This window comes from Atheta coriaria, unplaced genomic scaffold (genome assembly GCF_025399875.1).
Source record: "Atheta coriaria isolate IRGN ID8LTWV9N9 unplaced genomic scaffold, Caltech_Dcor_3.1 hic_scaffold_3_pilon, whole genome shotgun sequence".
Lineage (NCBI taxonomy): Eukaryota > Metazoa > Arthropoda > Insecta > Coleoptera > Staphylinidae > Dalotia > Dalotia coriaria.
Window position 1 is genome coordinate 6632803 of NW_027045445.1, and position 15668 is coordinate 6648470.

The 15668-nt window shown below is 33.9% G+C and overlaps 3 protein-coding genes across 3 annotated transcripts; 2 read left to right on the forward strand and 1 right to left on the reverse strand.

Annotated features, from left to right (window-relative positions):
* The first annotated feature begins 3195 nt into the window (after positions 1-3195).
* On the forward strand, positions 3196-8633 carry LOC135803730 (lysosomal membrane ascorbate-dependent ferrireductase CYB561A3-like). Its single transcript, XM_065317413.1, is given in 9 exon segments — positions 3196-3214; positions 3329-3408; positions 3411-3488; positions 3490-3553; positions 4480-4506; positions 4509-4553; positions 4556-4687; positions 4929-5106; positions 6308-8633. Coding segments are annotated over 9 exon segments (780 nt in total). The 3' UTR covers positions 6465-8633.
* On the forward strand, positions 6468-6788 carry LOC135803731 (protein TonB-like). The gene has a single exon (XM_065317414.1). It carries the CDS (start codon positions 6468-6470, stop codon positions 6786-6788), a length of 321 nt encoding a protein of 106 aa, XP_065173486.1.
* A 3857-nt stretch (positions 8634-12490) lies between the features above and the next one.
* LOC135803892 (uncharacterized) lies at positions 12491-15390 on the reverse strand. Its single transcript, XM_065317620.1, has 2 exons — positions 15232-15390; positions 12491-14860 (listed from the first exon to the last, which is right to left on the reverse strand). Exons 1-2 carry the CDS (start codon positions 15270-15272, stop codon positions 13156-13158), a joined length of 1746 nt encoding a protein of 581 aa, XP_065173692.1. The 5' UTR covers positions 15273-15390; the 3' UTR covers positions 12491-13155.
* Between the last annotated feature and the right edge of the window lie 278 nt (positions 15391-15668).

Sequence of the window (15668 nt, forward strand, 5' to 3'; positions counted from 1 at the left end):
TTATTTTTTGCTTTGAAGAAAAGTAAGTCTTATTTTTATTCTTGAGAAAAAGTGAAATAACGACGTCTAAATTCATAAATCGTCGGATATTACGAGATATCGAATATAACAAAAGAAGGAATAAAATATCAGGCGTTTTGGTAATACTAGTCATAAACGTTTACGTGATCGGATACGATATGAACGATATGGAAAATGATGGATCGACGCGGTTAATTTTTTGTTTAGCTTTTTACGATTATCATGATTTGCGATGTCTGGCGATCAACCAAACTATGTAATTTATACAGTGTAGGTGTATAACCTCACTCGAAACACAACATAACCAAATTTTAGCATTTTCTGCATATAGGCAACTTTTTAATCAACTTGAAATGAATAAATCAACTTTAATTCTTATTTTTGTAAAAATCTGTCAGTTTATAACACAAAACAATTAATTTTTCAACTATTGCCCGATAGATGGCGTTGGAGTACTATTAATCTCATTTTATCACGTTATAATGAAGTGTGGTTACGTCAAAGAACAAAACATAACTAAATATTAGACATTTACACGGATAGGCAACTTTTTAATCAACTTGAAATGATTAAATCAACTTTAATTCTTATTTTTAGTAAAAATCTGTCAGTTTATGACACAAAACAACTACTTTTTCAACTATTTGCCGCTAGATGGCGTTAGTATACTATTAATGTCATTTTATCATGTTATAGTAAAGTTTGGTTATGTCAAAGAACAAAACATAACCAAATATTAGCATTTTACAAAGATAGGCAACTTTTAATCAACTTGAAATGATTAAATCAACTTTAATTCTTATTTTTGTTAAAATCTGTTAGTTTATGTCGCAAAACAACTACTTTTTCAACTATTGGCCGCTAGATGGCGTTGGATTACTATAAATCTCATTTTATCACATAACCAAATATTATTATGAAATGAAAATATTTCCCATCGTCCCACATATTTTTTATAGAACCACACTGTATGTTTATAATTTTAAAACTTAGGTTAGAATTGAAATATCCAAATCTAAATGAGTTGAAGATTTGTGTTGCAAAGCGGAAAAACCAATTGTAATACCGTAATATTCGCGTTGTTAAACACGCCGCTCGTTAGACATACCCACTCCGCCGCCACCGCCTCCACCACCGCCGCCGCCGTTGCCGTTTATCGTCGGTTTTATGTCCGAACGTCGCTGCGACTGCGGATATTGCGATCGAACGTCGCGCGATTTAATGCGGCGCCATTTTGTAACGTTTAATACAAAGTGCAGTGCAACAACCTACGACTACGACACCGCCATGTTATTTTTTTTTTTCTAAAACAATAAATTTAGAAGACGAAAAAAAATTCACTACACACGAATGTTTACGACATAAAAAACGATCAAGATGCGTTGATTAAAGAGGAATAGTTTGTGCGCAAGTTGATGAATACGTACGTCTCGGGAATAGGGATAAACAGGACGATGTTATCGCCGGTCGTTAATCCTGCGCCCTGTGAGACTAGATTAGACCGAAAGACCGGACTACGAATCGGCGCCGAATGCAAATTGCAAACTAGCGAATTAGTTTCCAAGGCTTTCCCGGGCCAGTAATCGCACGTTAAGAAAACCTAACCTAAAAGTTTACTTCACAATAAACTTCCATAAAACAAAACAAAAAAAAAACTTTTTTAAAACATTTTTTGTTCTCTAGGAGAGAATAAACACAATAAAATTTAATTTTTCACAAGTGGAGAATTTTTGCAGTTTTCCCGTCCGAGTTTAATTGGATAAACTCTCACAGCGCTGTTCACATCGTGATTTAGCAATCAACTTTTTGTAAAAATCTTTTTAATTACAACTTAATTAATTATACAATTAACTTCAATTAAAAGAGGTTTTAAAGCATTTTTAAAAATTTTTTCTTATAAAATGATTTTTATGAACACTCGGTATATTATTTTGGTTGAGACTAATTGCTAATTGCTACATTGGTGAATTAGCAATTAAGACTTCTCGCGTTTTGTCTCGAGTTAATTTTCGTCGTTTTTTTTTTTCTCTTAAACGAAGCAAAAAACGCGTAAATCTTAATTTGTTTTCACAAAACTTTAAATCCTTCAGATAATTTATTTCAAAACGCATTTTACTCGTACATTGAACACTGGAGGCAGGCGGTTAATCGCAGCGGGCGCTGGCTCGGACGTAACGCAATTTTCCACCGAATTAACCACAATTTACTCGACGATTTTCTTTCCTTTCAATAATTTTTTATTTTTTACTAATTTCCGCAACACTTTGTATATCCAACTGGTTTTTGATTAATATCCCTCACAAAACAATGTGAATATTTTAAGTTTGAACATTAACCCGTTGAGGTGAACACGAAAGCTCTTTCCGGTACAAACCACTTACTTCCGGCGGACGTGAGGGGCGGCATCAGCTGCACTCGAGTTAACCCATCCTCGTAAAACCCCTGAATAATGTAATACCTAAAATGCTCCTTGCGCAATCTCGAAATCCTCAAAACTTTATAAATTTTTTTAATGTATGCAACCAACTATACATCAAATAGTTTGCATTCTATGTGAAATATTCGCACAATGGCAATCGCACGGACTGCGGGTAGAAGAGGCGGCGGTGCATGAACATGCATTTACACATTTATAACACGTATGCACGATGAGCACGTCGCCATCATGGTGGTCATGGCGGCAGCGGTGCGGCCAAGCGAACAAACGCATCGAACGTGTCCGCGCTACAGAGCCGTTATTATCGGATTCGCATTGCTGGTAAAGCAAGCCTCGCCAGGACATATTTTATATTTTAGACAAAATTTGCCTCTTTCGCACACTCGTATAATATTTCCAATTATAAGTGTTTAATTCATTTCCGCTGGTGACAAACGCAGTTTTAAATTATTTCATTCTCGTCAACTTGATGATTGATTAATCGACACGTTCCACTTGACTAGACTGCAACTCAGTGCTTGCGTCAGTAACGACGTGCGAGGAAGAGCCACTTGGTCGCCACACACTAGTAAAACCAACGCCATCTACATCTACAGTTAATAAATTAATAAATCATTTAAATCTTTATCAATAGATATGGAAACAAAAATAAAAATTCTTTTTGTGCATTTTGTTGAATTTGCGCATTGGGTTGCATAAATCAACCATCATCGGAGTAAATTGTAACAAATTGCACAATGGACTGGCTGGCAGCATGTGTGTACTTCGTTCAGTTACAGTATTGCTCCTCTCAATTTTTTGTCGTTTCTGTCTTGATTTGTTCATGTATTTGTATAAAATTGATTTTTAGTGCAAATTGATTGTTTGCAGTCACAGAGTACGAAGAGGAGAATGAATGGGGATACGGCAGCTGGTTCCAGGTACCTTTGTTTATGATCATCGCCAGCGTCAACTGCTGTTGGGCTCCCTGGCGCTGACGCTCTTCTGGGTCATCTACTACCAAGATGGCTTCGCGTGGCGTGACGCGACATCAGAAGCAGTTCAACCTGCATCCGGTGCTCATGGTGGCCGGCTTCATCACTTTCAGCGGTTTCTGTAAGTAATTATTTTCTTTGGACACATTGTATATTAAAAATGTCATTAGGGCCTTCTATACGAAAAGCTTAGGCTTAATCTTTAGAGGTTTAATTCTTAACAATTTTATATAATAAACTATGTGTCTATTTTGCTTTCATTTTTTATACAAGGTGTCCGTAAGTTTTGAAAAATATTATTGCTTTAAGATGCGGGTGTTGTGAGATTTGAATCCGTATTACATTGTTAACGTCATTAATAAACAACTTCCTCGATGCGATGCGAATCGGCGTCTAACAACACTTGCTACAAATTGTTAAATAACACCGAACCGTTCTCAGATGACATTGGACGCTACGTGCGCTGTTTACATGCAATTTGTTTTATTAAAACATGCATTGTATAATAAGTTGAATCCTTGAAACTTCATTTTTTTCTAATTTCAACCGGTCGAAATAAATTTTCTTATTTAAATTATTATCCAATCGCACCATTTTAAAAGTAGAAATCTGTATTTTAACTTTTCAATTGTTTTCTTTATCGTAGTGCGATTCGCATGCGCACTTTCTGTTAATTACACGCAGCGGCGCGATAAAGGCAAGTGGAACACGAATATGAGCTTTCTATAATCTCCAGCGCGTTTGAATGTTTGCGAACGCTTTTCAATTTCGATTAGTCATATTTTTATGTGAGTGAAGCGGCGCAAATTCGTTGTAATCGTGTTTTTCCAATAGAAATTGTATGCATTCGCGTTCCACATTCGATTATTTTCATTTTATAGTGTTTTGGACACATTGTGTGTACGCATGGGTCATTACCGCCCTTCTAGCCACAACGATCTTAATCGACGAAGTGCAAATTCTAAATAAATAATATATAATACACCATGTGTCTATCTCTTATAGTTTTCTTGTAAATTGAATTTAAAATTTTTCTGTTTTTTCTAGCAATTCTCTTGTATCGCATCTGTCGCTGCGGTCGCGGATCTACGTGAAACTACTGCACACTGTGTTCCACGCCTATACATACCATGCGTCGCAATTGGCTTCCTGGCCGTGCTTCGGATACACTTACATAACCTCCAAACGACCGGAACCCATTCCGAACTTTACTCGCTGCACAGCTGGATCAGCCTGGTCACCATGGGACTATTCGCCATTTCAGGTACATTATTTGGCCACTGCTCACAAAAATAAATTAAATAACAGCACATTAAATGGCACTAAATGACCTTAAGTGACATTATAAATTTAAAGCGCCTTTAAACAATCAGGCCGTAACGTCCGAATGAGTCATTAGATGTAATTGACGATGAATTGTAGCAAATTGTCTAATGGTCAACGCCTACTTTACCTAGACAGTGTTTATACAGAGTGTTTTTAGTGTTAAATATGTTTTTTATAGTTTGTAGCCGGATTCTTTAGTTTCCTGGTTCTGCTGTGCTGTGAGGGCGCCAACGCTGCATTCCGCGCCGCCATGGTACCAATTCACGCGTCATTTGGGTTGACTACCTTCTTCTTGGCCATTGCTGCCTGCGTCACTGGTCTCACTGAGAAGGTGCTCTTTACGTTAGGGTACGTATTGAAAAACATTAAATACACAACAAAACCACACAAATTTAATTATTTCTAACCTAAGTTAAGGATGTTTAAGTGTACTTAACCTTATTTTAACCTAAAATGCACTTTAGTGTACTTTATTAAGCTTTAGTAAGCTTAGAAATAGTTTCTGCATGCATACAGTATGTCTGTGAAGATCGTATCTCTGCATTGTGTCGTTGTGTTGATTTTCTGTTCGTTGTGTTTGCGCATGCGCAGCAATTCGTACAGCCGCCTGCCGGACGAAGCAATCGTCATCAATGCGATCGGCATGAGCCTCATCGGGCTGGGCATCATCGTGATATACATCCTCCTGCGGGACAGCTTCCGGTATCGGACACAGATGACCATTCGCGACCTCTAAGCCACGCCCCCCGCCGTCATTTGACGTCACATCACACACAAACACACATCGAAATCGGCGAAATCATCAAAACGCAGAAAGAATTTTTTATGGCAAATAAAAGCTACTAAAGCATCCACTCTATTCTTGCATCATCACACTCGTGTCGTGCGTGTTGCCTACGTTAACTTTTAATCATCGTTTTATACTCGATTTTACTAGCATAATTGTGAGCGACGATTCTAAATTTTTTTATTCATTGTTGTAGTCTGTAAGCCAACACTTTTTCTAGGTTAATGTAATCGATGGTAGGTATTAAAAATGGCGGACAAGTTATTTATTGCGATTGAATTTGTCTGTGAGCACGAATAAATTCGAAAATGGATGATATATACTCAAAAAGCGCTGGAATTGACTCTTGGTCAATAGATGGCGCTGCACGATTTTACAAAGAATGTGCGCCATATTTATTGTACGATTAACGCATCCGCATGTGTCTTGTTTTTTATTTTATTTTGAGTTTTTGTGTTTTATACTCTCTGTATACTGATTATTGGATTATACAGTAGGTTTAACGATAAGTATGCATTTGCTAAGATTACAATTTGGATTTATAAATGTAATAAATGACTGGTTACGAAGTTCAGAACGAATAAAAAGCATGTATTTTGATATATCCTGTTATGTTGTGTTTGTTGCCCGAGGAACATATGGTATGTCAGCATGTCATACATAATCTAATCTATAATAACTGTAAGTTATTTTCTAACCTAAAATTTTTTTTTGGGTTTTAAAATGGTTAAAACTAATTTTTGTCTTGTGGGTTGCCTATAGGGATAGCTATTCGAAGTTCCCCGAGCAGGCAATTGTGGTAAACGCCCTCGGGATGTGTTTCATCGCTTTGGGAATCCTTGTTTCCTTCGCCATTCGCATTCCCAATTTGGCTGGTGATAGCCAGGTGTTCGTCCCAGGCGGGCCTACGACCTCCTAGGGAATGGCCTGCGCCTCCAAGCAGACTCGGATCAAGGAGGTGAGCGAGAAACCCAAAAAAGAGAAACCTGTGAAAGAGCCCAAACCAGCCAAGGAGCCCAAACCAGCAAAGGAACCCAAAGAACCCAAACCACCCAAAGAAGAAAAACCCAAAAAGGAAAAGTCCAAGGATAAGGAAAAGAAAGAAAAGAAAAACAAGACCAAAGATGGAGAACAAGCTCCGCCAGCTGAGGAACCTCCTAAGGATGTCCCGCTTATTGAAGAACCCAAGTCTGTGACGAGCGAGAAAATGGCGCCGCTCGACGAATCACTCGAACGCTATTAGACGCATACAAAAACTATGCACACATGAAATAAACAACACGTACGTTCCAGTACATTTTCAACTTTTACTCTTTATACCAAAAACAAACCAAAAAAAAACGAGCATTAAAACATTACCAATTAACATAACCTAATCTTAAAGTATAGTAAAAATATGTAAGTGTGGTTGCATACGCCCAGCGAGCGTGTTCAATGTAAATAGCAACCTGTGTGACGGCTTTCCGTTTTGTCCGTCTGATACATTCAAAATGGCTGCTCAAAAAGAATCGATGTGAAATCAAAAAAAAAAACATAATTAAGGTTGAATAATCAAAAAGATTGTCCGATAGTTTAAACTACATAGTCACTGTCAACGTAAACAATTCTCTAGTGCAATCGAATGCTTTAAAACTTATCTATTACGTGTGTTATATTGATAAACAAGCAATACGAGCAAGCGTCGTGAAAATCCTTGGACGCTAGATGGCGTTAGATGAAGTTTTTGAATGTCCCTTAGATGTTGTCACTTCTATCCTAACCTATAACTTGACCCGTGTGTGTAGGCACACCACTTACAAGATGGCGGCCGGAAATCAGATGTGAAGTGTAAAATAAATACATATAGTACAATTTGTTTGAAATATGGACCAAGAACATGATGAAACAAAATGATGCGCATACATAAAAACACGAATATAAACAAGAATAATATTTAAACAAATGGAAATAAATGGAAACAATTTTATTGTACAATTTTTCGAATTTTATCTTATTGCTTGTTTAGGCGTATTGTGCGCACATGGCTGCGCACGATGCGCAGGAGTTAGTTATATACCAACTATTTATATTTATATTATACAAAAATATAGTTTATATTACTCTTTACAAATAATGTATAAACACACACACACACACACACACACACACACATGATGAAGACACATAACACATAACAACGGTCCATTTTTTAAGTTTGTGTTGTCGTTGAGAGAGTGGCGCCACCTGTTGTTCGGTAGGCCACGATTTTAGACTCTTTTCATCTTTGTACAAGTATTTAACGATATTGCGATATATATGTAAAACACGAGAAACAAACATGGACGAAGTTAACTGTAGAAATATTTATTAATGTGAATGCTATATTAGATTATTATACAATTTAACAACAATAGTGTATTTGCTATCACGTAGCTAAACGGAGTTTTAGTCACGGGATTGATTAATCATTCGAGTGTTTAATAACGTTTAGTCACGTGATGCTTACGCTATTTTTTCTACTTCCATTTTATTTCCACGATGAGTTTTTCATTTAAAGAAATTGGAAATTGGAAATTCGTGACGCGTTGACACAAGCTGCAGCTGCGCATGCGCAAACTCTACCCCATGACTAAAACCCGTGACTAAAGTACTTTAGTCACGGTTTTGTCTGTCTGTGTTTAAAATACCACTTTTTGTGTCTCCAAACCGTGGAAAACTGGAAGTAGAAAAACGTAATTAATTAATAATTAACAATTTACCATTTTAGACTCTGAAGTTTTGAGTGGAAATTTGAAACAAATTTATTATGTAATGATTTACGCTATGAGACTGTTTGTTAGATGAAATCTGTTTAAATTAATGCGCATTCAACGAATTTGTTGATTAATTTGATAATTTATTAATGATTATATACATGACAGTTGCTAAGAATATTTACGGATTAAATTGACAATTGAATAATTGATATTTACTAATATAAACAAATATTAATGGTGAACCAAATGCGCGTCCGTCGCGGCGCGTCTCATGTTAAACATGTAAAATGTAAACAATTAGTAGCGAGACATGTGCATATTACCATACAATACATTCGTATTAATAATAATAATCTTCTGTTATTTTTTAATTCCTTAAATCATTTTTGGAAACATCCTGTATATTTTTCTGGAAAATTATTTTTGGGTCGAAGGACAAGGTCGGACTTTTTTAGTTGAAAAATTTTTGGGTCGAAAGACAGGGTCGGACTTTTTTGTTAAAACATTTTTAGGTCGAAGGACAGGGTCGGACTTTTTTGTTTAAAAATTTTTTGGTCGAAAGGCAGGGGCGAACTTTTCGGTAAAAAAATTTTCAGTGCGAATTAAATTTTTTTCTTAAAAATGTTAATAGGGCCTAAACTATCAGTGCTAGAATAAAATTGTGCTGAAATAATTTAATCAGAATTTAAAAAATTATCAGAATCTGCCATCGAAATTGAAAAATTCCAACTTTTAATTTGTTATAAAAAATGAAAAAGTTTTGCCTTTTTTATGACGAAATCTTTTTCGAGTGTTTTCGACCTCAAAAAAATTGAAATTTTTTTATTGCAGCATATTGAAGAAAACGTGATTTTAAACACTTTTCCTTAGTAAATTTTTGTTCTAAGATACATCGTTTAGATAATAATCACCATAATAAAATTCGATTTTGTGCGAAGTCAAAATTTTTGTTAAAATTGCCAATAGGGCCTTAACAGTGAGTGCTATTGGAAAATTGTTCTTAAATAAATGAATTAAAATTCAATAAGTTATCCGAATCCGAAATCAGATTTGAAAAATTCCTATTTTTAATTCTGCATAAAAAAATGAAAAAGTTTTGCCTTTTTTATGACGAAATCTTTCCACGGTTTATGTTTTTTATAGCATAAAATTAAAAGTTGGAATTTTAAAATTTTTTCTTCGAATTATGATAAAACAGGCCATAATAAATCATTTATTTTAGTAAAGTTTTTACCTACAACCCTTATTTAAGGCCCTATTGACCAAATTGTATTCAATAGTTTTTTGCAAATATCTTCTAAACTATGCGTCTAATTAAAATAATTCATGAAAATATTCCATTCATATAATTGTCCTCTTTCATAATCAGCAATAAAACCTTAACTTTTTTAATTTATAAAAAACATGCAAAAAATTAACTAAAACATGGCGGAGGCGCCTGACATTTTATCACGTAATTTTAATTATTGTTAAAAATTAACAATACCATTACGTAGGGCGGCTCTTAATACACTTATAAATTAAACTTCTTACTAATTAGTACTTACCGTTTACCCAGTAGAAGCATTTAAGTGAATCGTATACTTCCAGCAACACTTAATCACCGATTATCTCCGTAACTAATTGAGATATACAAAAACGGAGAATTGCATTGTGTTCAGCAAACCATTCTACATATGATAAGCTTTTAAAATTTCTACTTTTGAAAAGTGAATAGTGAATTTTCCGACGCGATTTTCTCGGAAACTATAAGAGTTGCAGAAAAACTTTTTGTACTTTCTTCATGTCCTGATAAGGATCTATAAAATGGCAGATTCAGTTTTTTGATTCTATGATGTCAACCAAAAACCACTTGAAAAGTATCAAGAGGTTACACTTAAGTATTTTGTGGCCTAAAAATTGAACTTCAAGCTACAGGAAAATGGAAAACGCCATTCGATACAGAATTGCAATGCGATGAAAGATATCCAGTCAGTTTTCTGATAACACCAATATTTCCCAAATTACCTGTCAAAACTGAAACAGGCCAAAAGAACCACAACTCAGATTTTCTTCAAATTTTCCAATATGATGTAGAATGATGCCCTGAATCCATTTATTTAAGTTTTGTTTCGATATCTTAATTAGTTCTTGAGTTATTGACCACTTTCAATTATTACATAAGTGTAGAAAATTTAATATTTTTAAGTACTAGATGATGTATAATTATGTCCTGAATCTGAATCTGAAAACCGTTTTTCTTTATCTTTATTAATTTGCGAGAAAAGCGCGATAAACTGGATTTTCAGTTTTCTCCATCATTTTATATGTAAAATCTAAAATGGAAAATTTTAATTTTTAATGGTAAAATATGGAAGAAATTGTGATTCTGGTTACCTTATTTTAGTAAAATTTTCTTATCAGACTGATTATTTTGATAATAATCAGTATTTAAGTTGTTGTAACAAAATTGTCAATAGGGCCTTAAATACTGGTCGCAGAAGAAAAATTAACTAAAATAAATGATTTATAATCTTTTGTTTTATCATAATCCGAAGAAAAAATTTCAAAATTCCAACTTTTAAATTTATGCTATAAAAAACATAAACCGTGAAAAGATTTCGTCATAAAAAAGGCAAAACATTTTCATTTTTTTATGCAGAATTAAAAATAGGAATTTTTTAAATCTGATTTCGGATTCGTATAACTTATTGAATTCTAATTATTTTTACTTCAGAACAATTTTCCAATAGCACTCACCGTTTAGGCCCTATTGGCAATTTTAACAAAAATTTTGACTTCGCACGAAAACAATTTTTAATATGGTGATTATTATCTAAACGATGCATCATAGAACAAAAATTTACTAAGATAAAGTGTTTAAAATCACGATTTCTTTAATATTCTTCCATAAAAAAATTCAATTTTTTTTGAGGTCGAAAACACTCGAAAAAGATTTCGTCATAAAAAAGGCAAAACTTTTTCATTTTTTATGCAGAATTAAAAATTAGAATTTTTAAAATCTGTTTTCGGATTCGGATAGTTTGTTTAATTCTGCTTAAATTATTTCAGAACAATTTTTTTCTAGCACGGATCGTTTAGGCCCTATTGATATTTTTAAGAAAAAATTTTAATTCGCACTGAAAAATTTTTAACCGAAAAGTGCGCCCCTGCCTTTCGACAGAAATTTTTTTTAATATAAAAGTCCGACCCTGTCTTTCGAGCAAAAATTAAAATTTCAGCCTGTTTTTAAAATTACAAATTTCGTTTTAAAATAAAGTTTGCTTTAGTTTTTCACGGAAACTAATTTTTACGATAATTTGGACTCTGTTTTTCGACCAAATTAAGAAAAAAAACGTTGAAAATAGCTATTTTTGATGAACATTTTGGAGCACTTCCCAAGGGTTAAGAGGGTCAAACATAGACTCAAATTAAGGAGGGTCTCTTGAACTATCCAATGATGCAGAGAAAATTAAAATCCCTTGATTACTTTAGGAGATACAGGGAGTTTTCCGCAGTAAGTTTTAAGAATTTTAGAAAAATGACAACTTTTGGAGGACATTTTAAGGGTTTAAAGGATCAAAAGTAAGTACAACTTATAGAGTGTGTTTTTAGCTATCCAGTGACGTATTGAATCTTAAAATGGTTTAATTGGTATAGAAGATACAGAGTGTTTTGCAAGCATTAAAAATGATCAAAAAATAACAACATTTGATAGGCATTTTAAGGCACTTCCCAAGGGTTCAGGGGACTTAAAATAAACTCATATTAAAGAGAATCTTTCCCACAATCCAACAGTGCAAGAAAATTCAAAATCCTTTAATCGGTATAAAAGATATAGGGTGTTTTATACAACAAGTGTAAAAATTTTGAGAAATATAAAAACTTTTGATTGGTATTTTAGGGTACTTCCCAAGGGTTTAAAGAGTTGAGAGTAAACGTAGATTGTAGAGTGTCTTTAGAGCTATTTAATGACGTAAAGAGACCAAAAATGCCTTAATTTGTATAGGGGATATAGAGTGTTTTGGATAGCAAGTTTAAAAATTTAAGACAAAATACAACTTTTGTTGGGCATTTTAGGGCACTATACAAACAGTTAAAGGGTTGCAAGTAAATACAATTTACAGAGGATCTCCTAAACAATCTAACAATGTATGGACACTTAAAATTTTCTAATTGATATAAGACAATATAAGGAATTTTCGAATGTTTTCTACTTGAAACACAAATATTTAACAAAAAATGTTATCTATTTATCAATTATAATAAAGCTTAACTCTATAATTAAGTACTATTATGAAAAATGATTGATAATAAGTCAAACAAAACAAAATTCCTATTTAGATATATTTAATCCAAGGCTGGCCAATGGATTTTCCTGGAGGGCAAAATCTTTTAGATTGCGGCGGCACCGGGCCACAGACTATGGCCATTCATACATAAAATCTTATACATATACAAAAGTTCCAACTTTGGGTTTTGCGGCGGGCAAATTCAAATGTCCTGGCGGGCCACTTTGTGGCCCGCGGGCCTGGGATTGGCCAGCCATGATTTAATCGCTTTTAATCATCACTCACAATCATCATTTTGTCGTAATTCTAGGATTCTACGTTATTTTCAGCACCTAGAAACACCTTGAAACCTCAATTAATCTCCTTAATCATAACAAACATAAATTCCTATCGTCACAATCAAATTAATTAAGTTCTATTCTAGGACATAGATTATTACCGGACTTTGCAAAGTATCGAAAAATATAATAAAACATAATAATAAGTCATTTTTTTGTATTTTTTGTTTTACAATACTTAAACAAAATCAATATCCGAGTTTGTGATGGTCCAACAGACGCAGACAGTAAATACTGTTTCGTCCTATGAGGACTCATCAGTACGACTACGCTGTGCCATCACTAACCAACCGGAATTTAGTAGAATCTTTTTCAGCATAAACAATACGACGCACTTTTAAAGTCAACCATAATAAACTCAAAGACATCGCCACAACACACATGCATAAACTTGCAAATATAACATTCAACTTATAATAACCATCTAGACTGATAACGACATCACCAATATTAGCTCTCAATGTTGAATACTCACAACCGACAACTTTAACATCTTCTTCTTCTTTTTCTACTACTTCTACTTCCGCTTCTAGTTCTACTTCTTGATGTACTTCTGCTTTAACTTCTTTTTCTTGAATAATGGCTTCAAAATTTAAAGCTTTGACCACTGGAATATTCTCCAGAGCTGTACATTGATAATCAGCTGTTGTGGAAGAATTCTCAGGCTCGTAAGTTATCCTGAACGTAAACCTTGAATGCCTCCTACATATCTCCTCCAATCCATCACCATTATACTTCGCAAACCGGAAATCAATCAGTCTTAACCTTGGAGTTTCCAAGATCAACTTATCAATAGTATTATTAGTCAAGTATAGTTTCTCTAAACTAGAAGACTTGATATGCACAGTGCGTAAATCAGAATTGTAGGATAAATCAACCCTTTTTAAGTTAGGCAACTTCTTAGACAAATCCCAGTCAATCTTGGTTAATTTATTTCTCTCCAAAAATAATTTCTGCAATTGTGGTAACCCATTAAAATCTTCACCTTCAATCTCCTGGATTAGATTGTTGTTAACCTCAAGATAGGTTATACTCTCAGAATAGACATTCAGACGTTCCAGACTGTTGTTAGATAAGTACAAATGTGTCAAGTTTGGTAAACTAATGAAATCATCATCTTCCAGTGCTTCAATCCCACGTGATTCCAAATTCAGATCGGTTTCATTTATGGATTTCTCCGGGTCAAAGAGCATGACTCCCCTGCTAAGTGGGATGCCTACCATGAACAGCAAAATCCACCATTTTCCAAAATGTCTTCCATTTCCATTCGCAAGTAATAAAAACAATCCAAGAAGTAATATGGTGCTTAATGATTGTAATTTATTACCAGATGATCTTGTTTCCTTTGGTGATTCTAATTCATTACCAGATGATGTTGTTTCCTTTGGAGTTTGGCGTAAGCATGGATTCCCATTGAATTTCTCCAGTTTTTCCAACTTGGTACATACTTCTTCATGTGAAGAAGTAAAATAAGGACCTGTGATGTTCAACGTTTTCAATTCCTTCATAATGTCCAATATTTGATTTTCTTTTTGTGGTAGTGTTGTTAAGCTGCAGTTTTTTAAGCTGAGATGTTGGAGGGAAATCTCTGCGTCGCCATCAAGTCGTTCAATTGGATTGTTATCCAGAATCAATGTGACCAAACGATTGAGGTTTACCACCCAGATCCAATTAAATGAAGGCAGGTTTAATTGGTCCAACCTCAGATATTGCAAGGATCTAAAGTCGTCGAATTCCTCCAGGTTAGGATTTCCTTTTTTGAGAGATAGTTTGCAGTTGTTGATGATGATATTTTTTATATTATCTTTATCATTATAGTCTACCAGGTCTACCCAGTTTTCGTTTAAAATGTTCGGAGATGGTCCTGTGATTATTAAAAGTGTCGAATTTTTCGGCAGTTTTCGAATCTTCTCTTCGCAGATGAATTCATTTTCCGTTTCGGCTGTGGGCACGGCTTTTGTAAAGACTTTGCTAAAATTCCACGAAATGAATATTAATTTGAGTGTTTTGTTGAGTGATTAAGCATGATTGCGACACGTAGACGCATGATTATTGCGACTCAAACAAAGGTAGATATCAGTAGAGATAACTTACTTAGCAACATAAATTTTATTAGAGTTTTTTTTTTTTCAACAAAAGCAATTACAGAGAAAATTTAAAGAAAGCGTTTATATTCTTTGTATTTAATTTAATTAATAACAAAATAAGAATATAGGTTATTATAGGTTACCTAATAAGACGTGAATCTGTTAAGGAAATATTACTGAGTGGGTAAAATGTTGTATATTAGCTCAGTGTTTTGTATACTAATGAAATTAGAGTTAATTTGAATGGAAACTTACCAAAGTACGAAAATGAGGAGGAAAACAACGGCTCCCTTCATTTCGTTTGAGAATTTAGATTATTTAGACACGACTGTACCTCACGATATCGTATACGTTAGTGTTTAACGAATGATACGGTGATGATAACAGAGTTTGTGTAAAATGATCGTTTGTGCAAACATTTCAGTGGGATAAATCGATATATCGATAAAAATGTAAGTATATATCACCTCTCTATTAATTTTTGTAATACATATTATATATTATTATATATACATTATTATATATTATATATATATATATACATATTTGTGATAAATATTAATAAATCAAGATTTGACAATTTATAAAAAGCATATTGTCTAGGAAATTTCTCAGTTATATTGGTGCTATGATTCGAATATCATCAAAATTTAATTCAGTTACTGTCAATGCTTTCGAGCTGAAACTTAAAC